Source organism: Phymastichus coffea, unplaced genomic scaffold (genome assembly GCF_024137745.1).
Source record: "Phymastichus coffea isolate CEN01 unplaced genomic scaffold, Cenicafe_Pcof_1.1 PCOF00172, whole genome shotgun sequence".
NCBI classification, from domain to species: domain Eukaryota; kingdom Metazoa; phylum Arthropoda; class Insecta; order Hymenoptera; family Eulophidae; genus Phymastichus; species Phymastichus coffea.
In genome coordinates this window covers 186,756-206,116 of record NW_026706983.1, presented here as the reverse complement: position 1 = coordinate 206,116, position 19,361 = coordinate 186,756, and the positions used below count along the sequence as shown (strand labels likewise).

Genomic DNA, 19,361 nt, shown 5'->3' with positions numbered 1-19,361 from the left:
TAGTGAACTAGGTGATTTGAACGGCCTCTGGTGTATGAAAATGGAAGTAACATCAGATGATTTATTACGCGGATTATTTCGAGTTATTTTCGGAACTTACAAGTTATTTTGTAAGCATTAACATTAAGATTCATAAAAATGTTTTTATTTCTAAAATCAGTTTTTTGTTTTTTCATTTCTATTCCAACAAAAATATGGCAATGCGTCTTATAAAAAAGCAATTATAATATAAAAGTACAAAGTACAAAGATTTATACGACTTAAAAACTATTAATATAGTAGTCGTATTTCAACTTTTTCCTTAAAACGATGTGGATCCTTAAAAAAAGGTAACTCAACATAATCGACACAAGTTTTTGTCAGAATAATAAAATTCTCAATGATTAACATTTTCTTGGACTCTAAATCTGTAATACCTTCAATTTGTTTCTTTCATTATTATCATAGAAAAATAAAAAAAGTTTTTTTTTATAAGCTTCGAGTCATTACGTGCTAAAAAACTAAAAATCTATGTCAAAATATAAACTACTCTCGTTAAATAAATAAAACTTAGAGCAGTTTTTCTTCCATTAATTTTATATGAATTTCAGGAATGTCGATGTAGGGTGTTCCATCTTCGTTGTCTTCCGAGATAATCTTGATTGTTATCAGCTCGTTTACGGGTAAAAGCTCACTTAATCTCTTAGTTACTGCTGAAGTCAATTTTTCACTAGGTATCATATCTGTAACAAAGAAATAAAGTTTTAAAAAAGAAAATTATTACCCGAGTATATAAAAACTTACGTGAGAGACTACAAAAAGTTGTCAAAGGTCCCATGCTCATAAAATCATCCGTCATCATACGAATGTCTTTATGTTGGACACATTCTGTGTTTCCATAATCGATGAATGTAACACGACTTGTCGTTGGAGTTGCACTTGAGTGCATACAAACTGCTCGATAGTAGACACCATCATACAAAGCAATGCATAGCTCTCTTTCTCTTGGTATGTAATGATCCGGAGTATTTTTGACGTACTCTTGTATCTGCAATAAATTTTGATAATTAATAATTATTTAATACGAATAATATCGATACAAGTATTACATATCAATAAATTACCCTTTCAACCATATCTACTTGTATGGCTTGGATAATAGTTTCATCATTAGGAGCTAACATCAAGCTAGGAGGGTCTTCATAAAAGCAGAGTACAATCGCTTGAATCTGATCACCCACGTCGCCTATCTTCAAAGATGGTAACTGATTTATAAGATATATTGGTTTATCGATAACTGAAAAAAAACAAGTATATTTTTTAAAATATTACAGCAAGCTAGTCTGAATTCTAAATTATTAATAATATACTTGTTTCATTATTATTTTGCTGCCAAGTAGGTTTTAGGTAGGATGACAATAATTCATTGACATTTTCATTTTTCGGAGTTTTTAAAACAACTCCAACCTGCCACGGATTGCCAGTAAATATACACGTCAAAGCAACTTCGTGAGCTATCAGTTCACTCAAGTACGACATTGCCTGTTCTGTCATCGGAATATTATCGTCTACGTCTTTCAATTTGATTCTGGCCGCACATGCTCTTTCCTTTGAAAGTTAAAAAATTATTACTTAATAAGTTACCATAAATAAGTGTACTACATAGAACAAAAAAGAAAAAAAAAACAACTACCTCTTTTAAATCGTCTGGCAACTCAAACAATTGTTCGAATTTGACGTTTGCCTCGTTGCCGTAATCGACATATTTGATTTGAATGTTAGTTTTGTTTTCAACCCTCACTACATAGGCTCGATAATAATTGCCGTCATTCTCGTAATAAGCCATTACAAGTTGACCAACAACTGGCAGATCTCGGAGAGGTTTCCCTATTAGGTTTAGCCCAACAATGTTTCTATTAATTACATGTTCTGCTTTTGCGAATACATATTTGATCAAATAAACCTACGATTCAGAGCGCATTTAGCGATCTCTTGCTCAAGGCGATGTCGACGTTCTGCTTCCTCTGTCTCCATGCTGTGCACATAAATTAAGTTGTGAGTAAAAGCTTCTATAATCTGTACCTGTGAAATTAATATGCATTAATTTCGTGTTTCTTTTTATAGTAACGTGAGAAGTGATTATTATTGGTGCATACTTCACGACCACTTGTAAGTTTGGCCCATTGTATGCCTTTTTGCTCAGGTTTAGGTGTCCACGCAGACACTGTAGTTTCACCAGTGTAAATGAAAGTCGGGGCATCTTCTGGGTCTTTCACACTTAATGATATTACTGCTGAATCTTTGGATTCGGAAACTCTAAGTACTTTGAAATCTCCAGTTTTGCCAGCCTATGAATTGTATTTGCCATTTTTTTAAATGTATCAACATAAAATTAATTTTCACAAAAAATAATTTTCAATAAATACATACTAGCCCAGCACATGGGGGTGTGATCTCTTTAGCCAACAAGCCGAAACCATTAAAATCGTGATAACCCTTTGGCATAGGTGTACACTTAGCAGGAACAAATACTCTAGCTTCGTCTACTACCGCCAATTTAACAGGATTTAAGCTTATCACAATTCCTCTGTACCATTCATTTTCGGCTTGTTCACCACATATAAATTCACCAACGAGAGGTCTGAAATGAAAATAGCGTCACAATATAATCAAATGAAAATTGCACTTGCTTTTTTATTTTTAAATTAAAAAATAATATGTATTCATTTTCAATTTGTAAGTACAAATTATGTAAAAAATGTTCTTCAAAATAACAAGTTTTCAATTTTACTTACTCATAATCAGGATTCTTCGCAAATTGTGACGTACAAGCATCACCTAGCTCTCCTACCAATGACATAAACTGATTCCAACAAGGTCCGGAAAGGATAAGGCTAACGTTCATTTCGTTGTTGCCGAGTAGCGCGTGTAACATTATTACACCTTCCTGACCAACTTCCAAATTGCTTAAGACGTTAGGAAAGCTTGCAATTTTTTCTAGCGCAATTTGCCTAGGAGATAACTGTTTAGGCGTCGCACAAACTGATGCGTTGGAAGATATCGGAGCTGCTTCTTCTGGTGAAGCTTTGGGGTTTGTCTGAAAAACAAAAATTGTAAATAAATCAAAATAAAAACAAGAAAATTAAATTGTAAAAACTATTATGACGTAATCTTACATTTTCTGGATCTTCCTTAACTTGAACAATAAAGACACCAGTGTCTGAAATTGTTACTGCCTTGATATACATTGTTTCGCCAATTTGAAAATTCATGAGTTTGGGGTCTGTATTTTCAACAAAACGGATTCTTCGAGCTTGTGTTGGAATATCTTCGAAATCGTCGATTGGAACAACTCTCTTGACTTTGACAGAAGCGAAGGTTCCGAAATCGACGAAGAAAGCCTAAAAAATAATGATAGAATTATAACAACAGAAAAATTCAATTATAATATGTATACACTATTTTGTAGCATAGTAGTCATAACAAATTACTAAAACTAAAAGCGAATTGTAAAAGCATGTCTCACCGTGATGTGATCATCGTGAACGGTGTTTATAATGGTTCTATACCAAGCTTCTTCGTGTTCAAGGATGCATTTCAGATTCGGAGAAGGCTCGATAAGGCGTTTAGTTTTTGCGAATGCTTTAAGCTTCTCCATAAGTTTTTCGATAATATCGCAAGCTTCCACCTTTTGGACCCAGTATTCATCCTTCTTCATTACAGTATTAACAACCACTCGTTCAAATTTGTCTTTAGATATAAACCAATTTTTAGGCGCCGTGAAGGTGATGCCATCGTCAGATTGGGTAGATTTGACCGCTACTGGTTTAGACTGTTTCAAGGAGAAACTTGTTGACTCGACTTTAAAGTCTCCAAGAGAAGTCTTATGGTTTATATTGGTACTGCGTTGGCTGCTTGCATGACTTTTTACACTTGCTGGACTTTTTGACCTAGCCTTCTCTTGATGAGCTGTAACTAGAAAATTTATTAATTAATGTATTTTGCGTTTAATTCAACTTTGAGGAATGACTTTTACTGAATTAAAATATTTTACTTCAATTATTGTATTTATTGCACTTCAACCTAAACAGCAAAATTCATATTACGCAAACTTGAAAAAAATATTCAATTCTCATTAGGCACAATTTCTATCTCTCTAATGACATGGATACAACATAAAAACAAGAAGATTTTATATAAATAACACTTGTTACCGTTAGGTGGCGATTGTTGTTTGCACTGTGATGTTGATTTTGGACGACGAAGCTGCGGCTTTGTTTCTCTTTGTTGTGCATCCATGTGAATCTTTGGTTGTTCTTCACAACTATTCGACGGTGATGCTTCGTAACTACTTTTTACTGATGCTTGATAATCATTCTGCTTAGGTGATTCATGTCCATTTTGCAAAGTAATCTTCTTCACTAATTTACTAAAAATAAAATTTATATAAAAATTTGAAAATTGCTAACACATAACATTTAAAATTATTCTATCAACTTACGGAATAGCTTGGCAATCTATCTTGTGCTGAAGCCAATCTTTTATTTGGCAAGGTCTGCCACAGTAAAACACTAAGCAGCATTTCTGACATCTAAATGCTGTTGGAGAAGAACATACCTGGCAAATACCTGTGTCATCATTTATATCATCTGGAGCATATTCATAATAACCCTGCCAAAAAAATTAAAATTATAGCATAGAGTCTATCACAATTCATGTTTCAACCAAAAGTCAATCAACTTACAAAATCTCTTTTCTCACAGACATTTGCAACTAATTCGTCAATATTATGATGTGGCTCTGGTAAATCATAAAATATGTAGCCTCTGCCTGAAGGATCAATGCGTCTGCGACCATCTTTCATAAGCTGTGCTAACCCTCTTTAACAGAACGAAAATCTTTTTTAATCATAGCAATTTGTCAAGTATTTAAAGAAATATATTACCTTTTATACTAACCTGATATACATGAGGTTGAGATCTTTGTGAACTCCAGGTTGTTCATAAGGGTTATACATTGACGGATCTGATGGAACTGGACAAAGCAGTTCATCATCGGGTGTGTAGTTACTCACTTGATAAGATGAAGGTGTACATTTTGGTTTACCCATGCCAATGGCCTTTTTTATATGTAATTGATCATCTCTGGAAAAATAAAAAAAAACATTTTTTTTAAGTTATGCAATTGAATTTGTTAATATATGAGCTTTACTCACATATGGCTTTTTTGGAATCGATAATCATGGTAAGGCTTATCCAATTGAATTTTAATTTCTTCTTGATAAGATTTTGCCATTAAATCTTTGTCTTTGAATTCAACTTGCAAGCTCAAAGGTGGTACTTTGTCCATCTCATTGATGGCAGTCTCTGCTTCTACATACTTTCCATATGAAATGAAGGCCTCCTGTGTATGATTTTTCTTGGGAAATACTATAATAGCTACAACTTTCCCATACTTTTCAAACATTAACTTGATAGCATCCTATATGAAAAATAATCCTACATTATTATGTATTTTACCTCCTTTATTAATCTAATTGCACACTTTTTACTTATATACCTCTTCTAAAGTTGGAGGCAAATTAGCAACACGAATAGAGTAAACTTTTCTGTAAAAAGAATTCAACATTAATATGTGGTTTATCCTATTTACATCTTCATTTTGTAGATTACTATTCTACAAAGTAAACTAATGGCAGTAAAGACATCAATAAACAATAAGTCAAAAACTAAAGTAGAACGTTTTTGTTTCTTCAAACAATTGCACGTTGAAGCAGAAGGAATAGAAAAGTTTATAAACTTTAAAAAAAAACAAACCGCTACGATCTCATATTCTTTCTTTAAAAATAACTCAAATTTTAGTTAGTGACGAAACGTAAGAAAATGAACAGCCTTTTACACAGTAAAATAAAAAACTACTGGATGACACTGAGTAGCAAAAATGAAAAAAATGAAAAAAAAACTTACTCGGCGATGCCGTTGGTAACTTGTCCGTTACTTAACGCAGCCATCTCTCCGTTTGTAGTGAACCACTTGTATGGGTAAACGACTTAATCTGAAACTTAAAAAATTCCAGTTTTTCGTTTTTATTTGTAAATTTTACGACCAACCTTTCATTTCATGATATTTATAAACGCACGTTGCCGAGCGCTCAATGAAAACACGTGTTGCTTTTGACCGGCGAAACAAAGAAAAACAGCGTTCTCTCTCAGGAACTCATGTACTTCTTCTCTTATATACAATTTAAATCATATTCCTACATAATTTTTAGCACACATGAACGAATACACTTTAATAATTTAATATCACGGATCTATCGATATAAATTACATTTTAATTATCCAAAAACTCGAAAAATTATAGCAAGAAAAGTTGAATAGTAACAAAATGGTTGCGCTCAATATGAAACTACGCTATCAAGAATAGTGAAATTAAACTTCTCGTATTACGATAAAGGAAGAACTTGAAAGATGAACCACAATTTTTATGTGCTTATAAATGTTTACATTATTTCAGATTTCATCAACAAAAGAATAAACGTTCTAAGCGTCAACACAATTTAATCATTTCTACGTTTTTTTACTTCTGGCATATAGTGTTTACACGTGTTCTTTAAAGATTAATACGCGTGCGTGTTGCTTACCTGTTTATAATTATTATAATTTTAAAAAAATAATGTGATCTTCCTAAGGAAGAAAGGCACGAAACCAGCGTGACAAGACGAAGGCGAAAGCTAAACTGGAAACTGGATAGTACGCGGTGTTAGCAAATTGCTATAGTGAGCGACGAGAAAGGGAACCACGAGGGAGAAGAATAGCGAGTATCATGGTATCGTCCGTCGAAAAATAATTTTGGAAGTTTTTACTAAACTTTTTGTTATTTTATGTTTTAATTTTTATTTTCTAATAATTTTCATATTTTTTCATTTGAGTTTTATGTCGAATTCAGCAATTTTGCTGTTAAATATATATTTACTAACGTGTGACTGTCGATAACGTCGTCAATTATCAAAGAAGACACTCGCTTCAAATACGATTATTTATATACTTTATATACTGATTTTTTTCTCTAAACAGAGCTGAACTTTTATCCTTTATTTAGTTACAAAGTTCATATTAAATATATGCTTTTTTATCATTCTCAAAAACAGCTAATCAAGTTTTGTAGAAAATAAATCAAAATCTTCGTAGAAAAACTGTACCACCGTTATATTTTTATTTTCGACAAACCGTCAATATACAAATTAAAATCGATATCTTTCGTTAATTTGCTTACGACAACTGTCATTGGAGAAATAAGATTTTATTTTATTTTTACGATACACAATTAAGCTAATCCACACGTTGATAAAGTAGAATTCTTTAAACGGTTGCCATAGCAATCCTTTATTATGTATACAAAAACAAATAAAATATGCCAGTAATAATTAATACAATATGACACCTTGAGTGCTGAGTCACATACTATTCTAAAAATATGTTTAATTTCAATTCAATTAACATTATGTTAGTTTTTATATTTTTAACTTTTCTACACAGCATCAGAGCTTATGGAGAGAGCGATAATTACATATTTGAATACAATCATCCAAAGAACTGTAAGAGTAATGAGTATTTTGATATTAAGTCGTTTTCATGTATTGAGTGTGATGAAAAAAGAAATTTAGAGCCATCAGAAAATGGTACGTGAAAAACTCTTCTTATTTGTAATTATGATTTATTTTGATCATTAAACAAATTTTCACAAGATCATTGATGCAGGTGTTACATGTGTATGTAATAAGTACAGTAAAAAAATTGGTTTCGAATACAATTTGCCAAAATGTGAATTGTGCCCTGTAGGCACAGTTTTGACTTCCGATAGAAAAAGCTGTATTCCTTGTAGAAAAGTAGATAATCTTACCTGCAATTGCGCCATAAATGAAATTAGAGGTATCTTCAATTACATGTCATACAAATACTTTTACTTTCGATGAATTTTCATTTATAAATTTCTTACAGTTGAAAGGGAAATAAATGGAGACTTATTAAAAGCAATAAAATGCATACAATGTTCTGAAAATAGTTATCCTTCATCAGATGGTTTAAGGTGTCTCTCTTGTAATAATGCTACCACAAGTAGTCATGCAAATTGTGCTTGTCCAATCACTACTCATGTTAGAATAGAAGACTACTGTTTTCATAAAAATGAAATAGATTTAATTGACATACGAAATACTTATTTAGTGCAATTTTCTAGTGAAAGTATAGACAGTTATTATTTTAGAAAAGAATTAAGACTTTCAGCTTATTTATGCAAAGTTTGTAAAAATATTATGATAGGTGTACTATTTACCATTTATTAGAAAATTATAGTTTTTTTTAAATTTTTTTAAGGATGGAGATAATACAGCATGTGAACACTTATCAAATATGTGTGCTTTAACACTTTCTGACAAAAGTGTGCCATGCAAATTATCTAAAACTCAACAAAATCCTGATTATATTTTATGGATGTTTTATGAGGAGGATGGATATCCAATTGTTGCAAATGATAAAATAATTCCAGTCAAGTATACCTTAGATAAAAATGATGCTGTAAGAGTCAATATGAATATTTTACATTTTGCAATTAAAAAAAGAAATTTAAATTGTAAGTCTTATTTATTCTAGAACAATCGTTTAAATTTTACAATTGCTACATTTGCTTTGAATGGTGAACTAAAGTATATTGATACTCCAAATTTGTTTTGTACTTTTTTGAATGATGTTCGATTTGGAGTGAATGTCAACAAACAATGTAGAATTTATGCAAAGGAATTGACTGCCAGAGAAATACTTTTTTTCTTACCATATTTACAGTATAATGAAAAAGGAAAAGCTTTCCTAAGTACTTTGCCAGTTTTTATTAAAAATAAGGGAGTATGTAAAACAAAAATAAACTATTTTATAATTTTTAATTCAATGTAAAATTTTACTATACTTTTTTTTATAGTGGCAGCCTTTAAAAAAATTTTTCCTTATTGATAGTATATCAAGCTATAGAGCTATGCCAAATTTAGTGGATGATTCTTTCAAAAAGGATGATGAGCTTTCCATACTTAGATATATGAAATCATTAGAAATTTTGTAAGTCCTTATATTTCATTATCTTATTTTCATTGTAAATGTATAAAATAAAAATTTGTTTATTTCAGAATTAAAGTACAAAATGATCATGAAGGAGGTCACATTTATTCACCACTAGTTATTATTGAATATGGAGAATTGAAAAGGCAAGACATTCAAGACAACATACAAATCAAAGTGGATTACAAAGTTATTTTCCTTCTAACAAATAAGAATGTAAATAATTCAATAGAAGTAAGTTTTTTTTAAATTTTATATGCAATTCTTGTAGTCAACTTAGAATAAATTCATTTTAGAATAAATTCAATTTAGAATAAATTTTAAATTTACAGATAGCTATAGGTGTCTTATCAGGATTTGCGTTAGCATATTCAGCTTTAAAAACTTGGAGTTACTGTAAAAGAAATTACAACGGCGTGCTACGTCTTGGAGTAGTTGTATGGTTTTTCATCTATTGTCTCGGAGCAATTGGAAATGTTCTTTTACTAGTTACAACTAGCGTTTGTGTTTACACTTTCATTTTTTATAAAGGACAAACAGTGCTTCATATTCTGCTGCCAACTGATAGCGTCGAAACGAAGATTTATTCATGCACTATCATAGCTTTTTGTTTCAAGGTAATTTCTAGAGATTTTAGTGAATAAATAAAACAATAATTTTAATAAAAATTTACAGATCACTGAAATCAGCGCATTGATCTACCGTCACCGCAAAATTAACGTATTCTTCATCGACTGGGAACAGCCACGAACAATTCAAATACCAATGCGCTACGATTCACCACACACATCTTTGAAAAAGCTCTACAACAATCGTTTTGAGGAAGGCACGCGAACTCCATTATCCGCAAGGAGTAAAAAACGTTCCAACGACGATAGTCAGGAAGAACACGAGGACGATAATAACAAAGCTGCAATAGTTGAAAATCACACGGATTTCTATGGGGTTAATGAAGCCGATAGAATGGAAAAGAATCAATTGTTGCCTGTTAGCATTTGGAGGACGTATTTTGTCGCTAACGAGTGGTTTAAGATTCAGACTAAAAGGAGAGTCAACGTTGCGTTACAGATCATTTTCACTCTTTTTATGCTCGAAGTAAGAGATAATACAAATAAAACAACGAGACAATTCAAATTTGACCGAATGTTATTTCAGATCGTAGGATTGAAATACTGGACCCAAGCGACACCAGAACTACAAGTCGATCAAAGCGAAAGTCATTCATCTAACGAGAAAAACTTCACTCTGAGGTTCGGAGTTGGAGCTTTGGTTTACATGTTCTGCTACTGCGTGCAATGGATGACTTCCGTGGTCTTCTACGAGAGATACATCAAGAATAGGATGCAACATTTCGTTGACTTATGTTCCGTGGCAAATATAAGCATATTTATCTTTGCTTATGATTACTATGGCTATTACATTCACGGAAGGTACATAAGGCCAATGAAATAATAAAGAGGAAGCACTGAATAAATTTAATATTTGAAGGTCGGTACACGGCTATGCTGATACGGATTTGGAAACTTTAATTGACGACTTAAAAAAAGAGGAAAATAATCTATGTGCTCATCGAGGTTTGATTCCTGGTACGACGGATCAAACATTTATCGTGTCGTTGTCTTCTTCATTCCGAGAAATTTATCACAAGCTTTTGGATTTACAATCTACAGTAAGTTGTTTGTGAATAAGAAATCATGCGAATTCAAAATTAACGTTAATGTTATTTGCAGGGCGAAAGTAGATTCTCAAGGAGGAATATTTTAGGCTCAATCAATTGGGAAAAGAGCTTGCAAACTCATTCAAAAATAAAAAAGTTTTTAACGGCATTTATAGACCATTGTTTTAAAGACTTGGACTACGTTATCAAGGATAGACTTTTGTTGGAGAAGCTGTGTGATATCGAAGTTGGACGAAATGACGATCAATCAACTTTCTACATTGGTAACTTTGCGATCTTTCTACGTGTCGGTATTTTAATTGCATAATCTTAATTATTATGTTTTTCAGATAAAAATAATAGTTTTGATCGAGTTATCTTCTATGGCAATGAATGGACTTTTGGAACCTTTGAAATAGCTTTATTTATCTTTGTTCAAGCTTTATCAGAAGACTATATACTCGCTTGTATGGTGAACTTACTTATTTCGCAGATGATAATTACTATCTGTAGAATTAATGGTAAAACGAATTTAGCTAAGAAAACATTAATTGACGAGAGATTTTTAATGTAAACGTGATGAATGTAGAATTGTGAATTTAGTTTCCCTTGTTAAGATTTTGAATGATATTTTCGACTGTTTTCATAATTTTTTTATATATTTTTGATCCGTTAAGAGTCAATACTAATTAATATTCTCTCAGATTTTAAACATATCCAGTATACTTCTCTATTCGATAACAAGTATCTGCATGTTTTTCTTATACTCAATGTCATTACTGTCAAGGTCTAATTTTAATATCTTTTGTAATTGTACTTATAAAATCTAAATGTTAATTTCCTTCTAAATATATACTCTTTAACTTTCTACTTTGATTAAAGACAAGCCTTGACTTGTTAATTTTTTAATATAATAGTTTTATTAAATTTGTAATTCTCCTATACATTAATAACTTATAACTTTGAGTTTCATTATGATACATAATTACTTGATTACATTTTATCACCTTCAATGATGCTTTGTGTGTTCATCACCATGGCCATGTGCATGATAATCAATGCCTAGAAACTGCTCAACTGCAATTGTAAGTCCTACCAAAGGAACCCAAAGCTTCCAGCCTCTTGTAAGCATGTCTAGCATAATCCAGTTACGTTTGTACTTGGGGACACTATCCTTTAACATTTCTCTCCAAACATGATTTCTGAGCCATGGATCTTTTAATCCATGCTTAGCTAACCGTTTCTGAATGTTGTTTAAGTACGGATAGTCTTCAACTTTGTAAATTGATGCATCTGGTACTGGTGGAGTTTTCACGTGATGATGATCATGACCTCCCATTTTCTGAAACTACTATTCAAATAGAATTTGACTAAATTTGACTAAATAATTTAAAGCAAAAGTATTGCTTTGGTTTTTCAATTTGAAACATAACAATTAGAAAGAAGTACATATGGCATATAAAGAAGATTAAGCAAATGGTAAGTTATTGATCAATTAGAAACATTAACACAGACTGATAAAAAGTAATGGCATTTACAACAAAACTTGCGTAAAATTTTAATTACTGACTAAAATTTAGCAGAATATATAATTAATTTCTGTCGTCAACAAATTTTCAAACAGGCCAATAGAGAACACATCAACAATACAAACAAAACCTTTTTGAAAGGTTATCTTACAAATCGATGTCAAATAATATTTCATTCTATAATTTTATGACGAATGTTCTTTGTAAACATCAGAGTGCTTGCTCCAAAAAAGTTTATCTTTAACTAAATCAGCATTAATAACACTCACCCGATGTTAACAAATTGTAGTCGTGCGAAACGAAATCCTTATATAATTTGACAACCCTCCCTTTCTCTATAGCTATAGCGTATCTCCTAACCTAAAACAAAATTCGATTTTAGAATGATGTGCCGTTAGTGTCGTCTGCCCGTGAAGCAATGTATATAGTCTCCATGCATTGGAGACTATCTATATAGCGATATATATACACGTATACAGTATCTATTCTGTCACATAGAAACAGGCCTTGCCCCGGACAGTTAAATCAAGAGGTGACGTCACGGTATGTGAGATAGGTATATTAGCAGCCGTCGTCGTGTCGTTGAACGCTTTTTCGATAGAGCAAATTAAATTTTTCCTCTGGGCAAATTCTTGACACAAAATCGGCTTAGCTATGTGGGTTGAGGAGTGCGATAGCTTTGCTGAATTGTGCCGAGGCTACTTACCTTATTATCTCCTCATAGTGTTGCCGATTTTCATTATTATCGCCCCGGCTAATCCCGTGGTCGCCTCTCACGAGTTTTCCGTCTTTCGCATGAGCCAGTATGACTTGCATGGAATACCTCATGGTAAGAGATTGCGAATATATTTAATGTTTTATATTTCCTATGTAAAAAAATTAATTTTTGGAGTAACTCCTGTACTTTAGGATGTCGTAGTGCTCCAATTTCGCTAGAAGCAAGGTCTCTTACAGGTTGGAGTACATCAAGGCACTGTATCGTTGCCAGAGCTTTAGATATTACATCGGAAAACTTTCAGGCCATCAGGCAAAAAGCTGGAGCACTAATCGTTGTCCTTCCAGAAAAGCTTGATAAGTTAAACAATGAACAAAAACAGGTAGAGTCGAATATGTTGTATAAATTAATAAAATTACTTTCATTTAATATTGACTCAATGTTATATTGCAGCATATCATGTCTCTGGAAGAATCAATGATTTATGGCCCAGAAAGTCCAATTCCAGTGTATTTTACTCAATTGAATCCAGAACTGATGTTGATTCTAGAGGATATTGAGAATGGTTTCATAACTGATGATAAAGCTGGATCTGCAGCAGAAGCTCTATTCAATTCTATCTCAGCTAGCGGCTATCAAGTGGTAGTATCTACAAGTCAAGCTATTGCCAAAACCGATGTAAAAGTAGCTACTTTGCATGGAAAGTTAACTGGAACTGGAACTGAAGATAGATTGCCAACTATTGCTTTGGTTGCTCACTATGATAGTCTTGGTGCTGCATCAGTAATGCAATTTTTTAAAATAGATTTTAATTAATTAGCTTTAGAGTAATTCTTAATGATAAAATCTACTTTTTGCAGGAATTGTCATTTGGAGCAGAAAGCAATGCATCTGGATTGGCAATGCTTCTCGAACTTGCTAGGCTATTTTCAGTACTATATTCTACTGGCAGATCGCGACCTCGATACAATCTTGTTTTCATTGTAACTGGAGCTGGTAAATTGAACTACCAAGGCAGTAAGAAATGGTTGGAAGATCAGCTTGATGGTCTTGAAGGTTCTGTTATTCAGGTAAATATATATATCTTATATCAAATTAATTTACGAACTAACTTCTGAACGAAAATTAAATTTTTTTCCAGGATGCTTCATATGTATTATGTTTGGATTCGCTGTCGAGTGGCGAGAACATATACGTTCATGTATCAAAACCACCCAAAGAAAACTCTCCAGGTTGGTCGATTTACAAAGAATTGAAGGCTGCTTCGGATTTCATGGGTAACGTAAACGTTGAGGGTGTGCACAAAAAGATTAATCTCGCGGACGATAGCCTCGCTTGGGAACACGAGCGTTATAGTATTCGAAGGTTACCCGCTGCCACATTGTCGACACTTAAAAGTTATGAAGATCCCTTGAGGAACACCATTTTAGATGTCGTGCAAGAAGGACAAATCGACAGGCTTCACAAGCATACGAGCGTTGTCGCTGAAGCTCTTGCTAGGCATATGTATAATATTAGTTATAGCCAGATGTTTTCTGAGCCACTTGTAAGTCTTTCACATTCGTTGAATTCCAATCGTGTTACGGATAACGGAGCGAAATTGATTGTAATGTATGAGTTTTTTGTGCAGAGCGTATCCAAAGACTCGTTAAACATGTGGATGGATTATCTATCGTCACAACCTAGAACAGCATCGCTTTTGGCTGACAAACAAAATCCCTTAGTCAATATTCTTAAGGAAACGATGCAGAAGTACCTGGGTGACGTGAAAGTCACTTTTCACACTCCCGACAAACGTGATCCTGAGTTTGTCTTTTACGATACTACCAAAGCTACAATGAACGTTTACAAGTAATTGTAAAACTTCTATTTTAGATTTTATAACATAAAATTAGTATTTCTTATTTATTTTGGATTCTCGTTTTCAGTGTGAAACCAGCTGTGTTTGATCTCTTTTTAACGATAGCGATCGCTCTGTACCTGGGAGTAGTGTACCTGGTGGTACACAATTTTCCACACGTCTACAATTTCTCCACGAGAATATCGAAGTGTAAATCGTCGTAAAGAAATAGTGAATTCTTGCGCATTTTTTTTCTTTTCGTGAATGTCTTTTACAAACTTGCTCTTTTGTTTCTTTGATTTGTTTAGAAAATCTATGGAGATTCTATGATTGAGGACTCTTTAGTCTAATTCGTTCGGTATGTTTGTTTCTTAAATATATGTAGGCAGATAAACAATGTTTAATTAGGTGAAGATAGTATTTGCATAAATATTTGTTTTGATATCCAATTTTTTTACCAGCTGTTAGGTGTAGCATTTCTTTTATAAAAGTTGCCATTTATATTAGATGTTCCTAGAACCGTTTAAGCAATTAAATTTCTCACCCATGCACCAAATTGTGGCAATAATGTTTCTTTTAATTTGGAAGTCAATTAGTAAAAGAAGTATTTATTTCATTGTAACTGTAAGTCTATGCTGTTATACGGTATAATTGTGCCGTCAGTATTTATGAACGTTTATACATTTCCTTTAAAACTTATTGCAAGCAAGTACTATCTTGTTACATTAAAAATATACAGATATGTCACAACTAAATAATCTACTCTAGTTTTCGTATGTCACCCAAAGACGAGAGTTTTAGGCAAATTGTAACAAAGTTATAGCGGACGATATCTTTACATAGACTTTTTAAGTTTACTATGAATTACAGATGTTAAAAGTCGCTGATCTGAAGTACGTCTCCGTTATCTATATAATCATTGCACAATAAAATACTTTTGCGTCGCGACGGTCAAACTCGACAGACCATTGCGGGAGTTGATTTAGGTAGTATAATACACTTCGTATCGATTCATATAAGAGGAATAAATGTTTTTTTGTTGTTTCTTTTCCCTTTTTACCTGGGGGTAATCGGTAAGACTGACCAAGTGATTATGCGATAACATGATAGCTGTCGGTTGAACTCGATCAGCAATCAAGCTTTAATGCATTATGTATATATAAAGTTTGAATAAACGATGACTTAAATAGAACTGCTCTGATTGTGATAATTTGACGAGGTGTTTTTTTTAACATTCCGATCAAGATTTTCACCGACTTTGCGTGCGTTATCTTTAGTGCTCGGATTTGAGAAAAGTCGATCCTCGCGGCCGTCGAGGGCGTCAAAACAAAGTGCGGTCTTTGTTGCAGAAACCGACTTGGAGAAGAAAAAGTGAACGACCTATTCGCCTCGAACCAATAAAACGTCAATTGCCGACGTGACGTCGGCGATCAAGGGGACGGAAAAGAATCTGAATCGTGGCGAGCGCGCGCGGAGCCGCGCGGCGACTGTGGAACGAGAGTGTGCGTATTGATTTAATCGAGCGATCGGATAGGCAGTCGACGACGAGCTCGTGAACCGGGAGAGAAAGAGAGAGAGAGAGAGTGAGGGAGAGAGAAAGAGAGAGAGCTTAATTTTGTTCCTAGTGCCGGCGCGTCGCGCTGTACAAGGTCGCCATGCGGTCCAACCGGTTCTAGCGGGGTCTGCGATCACGCACACGCCCAGCTGCCGAGCGCCTTCAGTTTGTTTCACGCAGTCGACGGGGACAAACATGAATTGCGCTCTCGTTCAAGGTACGACGTGATATTACAGCCTGCGCGAGCTCCGCATCGAGAAAATGCCGCGTACGTACTTGTCTATTGCAGTCAAGCGATGCGTCGGCAGGCGTGGCGCGAGCTCGCTGGCAGCGGTCTTGCAGCCGGAGTTGGAGTCCATCAGGGAGGCGGGCACGTGGAAGAACGAGAGGATCATTGCCTCGGCCCAGAGGACCGAAATCGTGCTCGCCGACGGCAAGCGCGTTCTCAATTTCTGCGCCAATAATTACTTGGGTTTGTCGGTGAGTTCGATCGAACTTTGAGCTTACAAGAGCTGTCGCTTTTTTTTTTTCCTTTTTTAGAGCGATCGCGTGTCACGCAATTCAACTGTCGAGTATCGAGTTTGATTCGGAATATTCTCGCTGAGTCAATTGAAAAATGCACACTATATCGAGAGATAACTGCGGAATGTAAAGTTGCTGGTTGAAAGTGCACGATAATGGCAGCGCTCAACAACAGCGCATAGTATCTCCATTCTCGTTCGCTTCTTTTTACACTTGTATTATCGTATGCACGCGCGTGCTCCGCCTCGACGATGAGCGATCCTCAATCGCGGTTGCGGATACAAAACGACCAAGAAAGCGAATGGCAGGTCGGAAAAAAATAAATAAATCCGATTGCAGGACAACCAGCAGATAGTGACGGCGGCCAAGGCTGCCCTGGACAAGTACGGCGCGGGACTGAGCTCCGTGCGCTTCATCTGCGGCACGCAGGACATACACCGCGAGCTGGAGCACAAGCTGGCGGCCTTCCACGGGCGCGAGGACGCGATCGTGTACGCGTCGTGCTTCGACGCCAACGCCGGCATCTTCGAGACGCTGCTGACGGCCGAGGACGCGGTGCTCAGCGACGAGCTCAACCACGCGTCCATCATCGACGGCATCCGGCTGTGCAAGGCCAAGAAGCTGCGATACAAGCACCGCGACGTGGGCGACCTGGAGGCGAAGCTGGCGGAGAGCGCCGGCTGCCGGCTGCGCCTCATCGCCACTGACGGCGTGTTCTCCATGGACGGCACCGTGGCGCCGCTGGCTGGCATCGTCGAGCTGGCGAGCAAACACGGCGCGCTGACCTTCGTCGACGACTGCCACGCCACCGGGTTCTTCGGCAAGACCGGCCGGTCGGTAGTTGGCCGCCACGATTAGCGCGCCCCGATCCTCGCTCTCTTGCCAAGCGTACGTTCTTTCCCCCAGGGGCACGGAGGAGTATTTCGGCCTGCTGGGCAAGGTGGACATCATCAACTCGACCCTGGGCAAGGCTCTGGGCGGCGCGGCTGGCGGCTACACCGCCAGCAGCAAGCCGCTGATCGACCTACTGCGCCAGCGGAGCCGGCCCTACTTGTTCTCCAACTCGCTGCCACCGCCGGTCGTTGCCACCGGCATCAGGGTAAGCTGCGAGCGCGCGCTCGACGCCCGAGCACTGACCTTCCACGCTTTCAGGTGATCGACCTCATCGCCGGCAACACCAATCTGCTCAACATCCTCGAGCGCAACACGCAGCACTTCCGCCAGGAGATGACCCGCGCCGGCTTCAAGATCGCCGGCGACAGTCATCCCATCTGCCCCGTCATGCTGTGGGATGCCAAGCTCGCCAGCACATTCGCCGACAAGATGCTCGGTACGATCGGTAACGTTCTCTCGATCCTCTTCTCTGGACACAGAAACAGGGGAGAGAGAGAGAGAGAGAGAGAGACTGATCCCGCGTCTGCGATGATTGCAGATAAGGGCATATACGTCATCGGATTCAGCTACCCGGTAGTGCCCAAGGACAAGGCGAGGATCCGCGTGCAGATCAGCGCCGCGCACACCACAGAGGAGATCGACAGGGCGATCAATGCTTTCGTCGACATTGGCAAGGAGCTCGGAGTTGTGGGATGAAGACGTTCCAGTTTATGAGCTTTCGATCGAGAGATTCACTCGCTCTCCTTTTAATTTTTCTTTTAGAATTTGAAATGCAAGCGCGCTGACGACTGGAAGTATATACAGCGGAAATATGTTATTGTTAAGAGAGGTTCTTTTAAGATTTCGCGATGAATAAATAAACGAACAGATTTTCAAATGTTACTACATACTTCGATCTTTACGATTTGCGCTTGTATCTTTTCTTGCATATTTTCTGTTCGAAATTTGAAATGTTGAACAGTTATTCGGTGTTGTTCTATTTCTATCCATACGCTTCTTCTTCCCGTTGTGTACCTGCGTTTTACTATTTTCATAAGATGTTTGCTTATAGCATTGTACTAATGCGTGCATAAGATAATCTTATATTTTATTTGTGGCTGAATTTTCAAACAATTTTTTTCGTCACGTACGAATCCAGCTATTTTCTTTTAGTCTTCAATGAGCCACTTCAAAATCTTCACAAAAGGAAAAGCTCTGCTTGCCTCATCTTTTATGTTACTCATTTTTTCATTATCATTGTCTTCAGGGGTTACATCTTGCGAAGTTCCCGTATTTTTAATGATTATCGCTGTGGTGCTTTGCATCAAGTTAGTGCTGACACTCCTCGGTCACCAGAAGCTAAGCTCGAAGTGCAGCCGCCTGGCTACCGCCTCAACTTTCGGTGCTACGCTGAGCGAGCTTTCTTCCCTGCTATGCAGTCGCAAGATTTCCGAATACCATCAAACACTGTTCAGCTCACTTTTTCTCTCTACTTCTGTATCGCTTAATGACGTTTCTGTCTCGCGATTTGTTGAGATTCTAAACCGTTTGTACATGTTAAATAAAGTTTGTGATATAAGATATT

At 36.0% G+C, this 19,361-nt stretch overlaps 5 protein-coding genes and 1 long non-coding RNA gene across 7 annotated transcripts; 3 read left to right on the top strand and 3 right to left on the bottom strand.

Annotated features, from left to right (window-relative positions):
- Positions 1 to 86: 86 nt before the first annotated feature.
- LOC131673302 (uncharacterized) lies at positions 87 to 6,703 on the bottom strand. Of its 2 annotated transcripts, none has more exons than XM_058951203.1 (19): positions 6,622 to 6,703; positions 5,946 to 6,039; positions 5,539 to 5,587; positions 5,195 to 5,460; positions 4,938 to 5,123; positions 4,724 to 4,859; positions 4,481 to 4,650; positions 4,194 to 4,408; positions 3,506 to 3,948; positions 3,156 to 3,380; positions 2,775 to 3,076; positions 2,410 to 2,620; positions 2,136 to 2,327; positions 1,947 to 2,061; positions 1,673 to 1,866; positions 1,350 to 1,587; positions 1,104 to 1,276; positions 784 to 1,027; positions 87 to 722 (listed from the first exon to the last, which is right to left on the bottom strand). In XM_058951203.1, exons 2-19 carry the CDS (start codon positions 5,987 to 5,989, stop codon positions 550 to 552), a joined length of 3,576 nt encoding a protein of 1,191 aa, XP_058807186.1. In that variant the 5' UTR covers positions 5,990 to 6,039; positions 6,622 to 6,703; the 3' UTR covers positions 87 to 549. The 2 variants fall into 2 exon arrangements, with proteins under 2 accessions (XP_058807186.1, XP_058807185.1); XM_058951202.1 differs by having other exon boundaries at positions 102 to 722; positions 3,506 to 3,954.
- A 778-nt stretch (positions 6,704 to 7,481) lies between these two features.
- On the top strand, positions 7,482 to 11,750 carry LOC131673327 (meckelin). Its single transcript, XM_058951230.1, has 13 exons — positions 7,482 to 7,659; positions 7,739 to 7,909; positions 7,979 to 8,277; positions 8,354 to 8,554; positions 8,630 to 8,878; positions 8,952 to 9,085; positions 9,154 to 9,319; positions 9,418 to 9,702; positions 9,761 to 10,180; positions 10,241 to 10,515; positions 10,574 to 10,754; positions 10,816 to 11,026; positions 11,093 to 11,750. The coding sequence occupies exons 1-13, from the start codon at positions 7,482 to 7,484 to the stop codon at positions 11,314 to 11,316; spliced, it is 2,994 nt and encodes a 997-aa protein (XP_058807213.1). The 3' UTR covers positions 11,317 to 11,750.
- Position 11,751: 1 nt separating this feature from the next.
- On the bottom strand, positions 11,752 to 12,081 carry LOC131673326 (NADH dehydrogenase [ubiquinone] 1 beta subcomplex subunit 3). The gene has a single exon (XM_058951229.1). The coding sequence runs from the start codon at positions 12,079 to 12,081 to the stop codon at positions 11,752 to 11,754; it is 330 nt and encodes a 109-aa protein (XP_058807212.1).
- Positions 12,080 to 13,100, bottom strand: LOC131673360 (uncharacterized). The gene is made up of 3 exons (XR_009302702.1): positions 12,978 to 13,100; positions 12,541 to 12,631; positions 12,080 to 12,090 (listed from the first exon to the last, which is right to left on the bottom strand). It is a non-coding gene; the product is annotated as an uncharacterized LOC131673360 (long non-coding RNA).
- LOC131673358 (BOS complex subunit ncln) lies at positions 12,767 to 16,238 on the top strand. Its single transcript, XM_058951281.1, has 7 exons — positions 12,767 to 13,100; positions 13,181 to 13,368; positions 13,440 to 13,769; positions 13,847 to 14,056; positions 14,128 to 14,532; positions 14,617 to 14,837; positions 14,915 to 16,238. The coding sequence occupies exons 1-7, from the start codon at positions 12,926 to 12,928 to the stop codon at positions 15,048 to 15,050; spliced, it is 1,665 nt and encodes a 554-aa protein (XP_058807264.1). The 5' UTR covers positions 12,767 to 12,925; the 3' UTR covers positions 15,051 to 16,238.
- Positions 16,239 to 16,402: 164 nt separating this feature from the next.
- LOC131673359 (2-amino-3-ketobutyrate coenzyme A ligase, mitochondrial) lies at positions 16,403 to 19,357 on the top strand. Its single transcript, XM_058951282.1, has 6 exons — positions 16,403 to 16,598; positions 16,671 to 16,861; positions 17,243 to 17,736; positions 17,810 to 18,002; positions 18,056 to 18,233; positions 18,336 to 19,357. The coding sequence occupies exons 1-6, from the start codon at positions 16,577 to 16,579 to the stop codon at positions 18,491 to 18,493; spliced, it is 1,236 nt and encodes a 411-aa protein (XP_058807265.1). The 5' UTR covers positions 16,403 to 16,576; the 3' UTR covers positions 18,494 to 19,357.
- Positions 19,358 to 19,361: the final 4 nt, after the last annotated feature.

What these genes read in the sequence shown, in the direction of transcription:
- LOC131673359 (XM_058951282.1), top strand. Translation starts at nt 16,577, where the DNA reads ATGAATTGCGCTCTCGTTCAAG. An exon ending in GAATTGCGCTCTCGTTCAAG is followed by an intron (nt 16,599 to 16,670) that starts GTACGACGTGAT and finishes TGTCTATTGCAG; the next exon opens with TCAAGCGATGCGTCGGCAGG. An exon ending in ATAATTACTTGGGTTTGTCG is followed by an intron (nt 16,862 to 17,242) that starts GTGAGTTCGATC and finishes ATCCGATTGCAG; the next exon opens with GACAACCAGCAGATAGTGAC.
- LOC131673302 (XM_058951202.1), bottom strand. Translation starts at nt 5,989, where the DNA reads ATGGCTGCGTTAAGTAACGGACAAGTTACCAACGGCATCGCCGA. An exon ending in AAGTAGATATGGTTGAAAGG is followed by an intron (nt 1,028 to 1,103) that starts GTAATTTATTGA and finishes AATTTATTGCAG; the next exon opens with ATACAAGAGTACGTCAAAAA. An exon ending in AACTTTTTGTAGTCTCTCAC is followed by an intron (nt 723 to 783) that starts GTAAGTTTTTAT and finishes TCTTTGTTACAG; the next exon opens with ATATGATACCTAGTGAAAAA.
- LOC131673358 (XM_058951281.1), top strand. Translation starts at nt 12,926, where the DNA reads ATGTGGGTTGAGGAGTGCGATAGCTTTGCTGAATTGTGCCGAGGCTAC. An exon ending in TAAACAATGAACAAAAACAG is followed by an intron (nt 13,369 to 13,439) that starts GTAGAGTCGAAT and finishes GTTATATTGCAG; the next exon opens with CATATCATGTCTCTGGAAGA. An exon ending in ATAGTCTTGGTGCTGCATCA is followed by an intron (nt 13,770 to 13,846) that starts GTAATGCAATTT and finishes TACTTTTTGCAG; the next exon opens with GAATTGTCATTTGGAGCAGA.
- LOC131673326 (XM_058951229.1), bottom strand. Translation starts at nt 12,081, where the DNA reads ATGGGAGGTCATGATCATCATCACGTGAAAACTCCACCAGTACCAGAT.
- LOC131673327 (XM_058951230.1), top strand. Translation starts at nt 7,482, where the DNA reads ATGTTAGTTTTTATATTTTTAACTTTTCTACACAGCATCAGAGCTTAT. An exon ending in CCTTAGATAAAAATGATGCT is followed by an intron (nt 8,555 to 8,629) that starts GTAAGAGTCAAT and finishes TATTTATTCTAG; the next exon opens with AACAATCGTTTAAATTTTAC. An exon ending in ATGTAAATAATTCAATAGAA is followed by an intron (nt 9,320 to 9,417) that starts GTAAGTTTTTTT and finishes TTAAATTTACAG; the next exon opens with ATAGCTATAGGTGTCTTATC.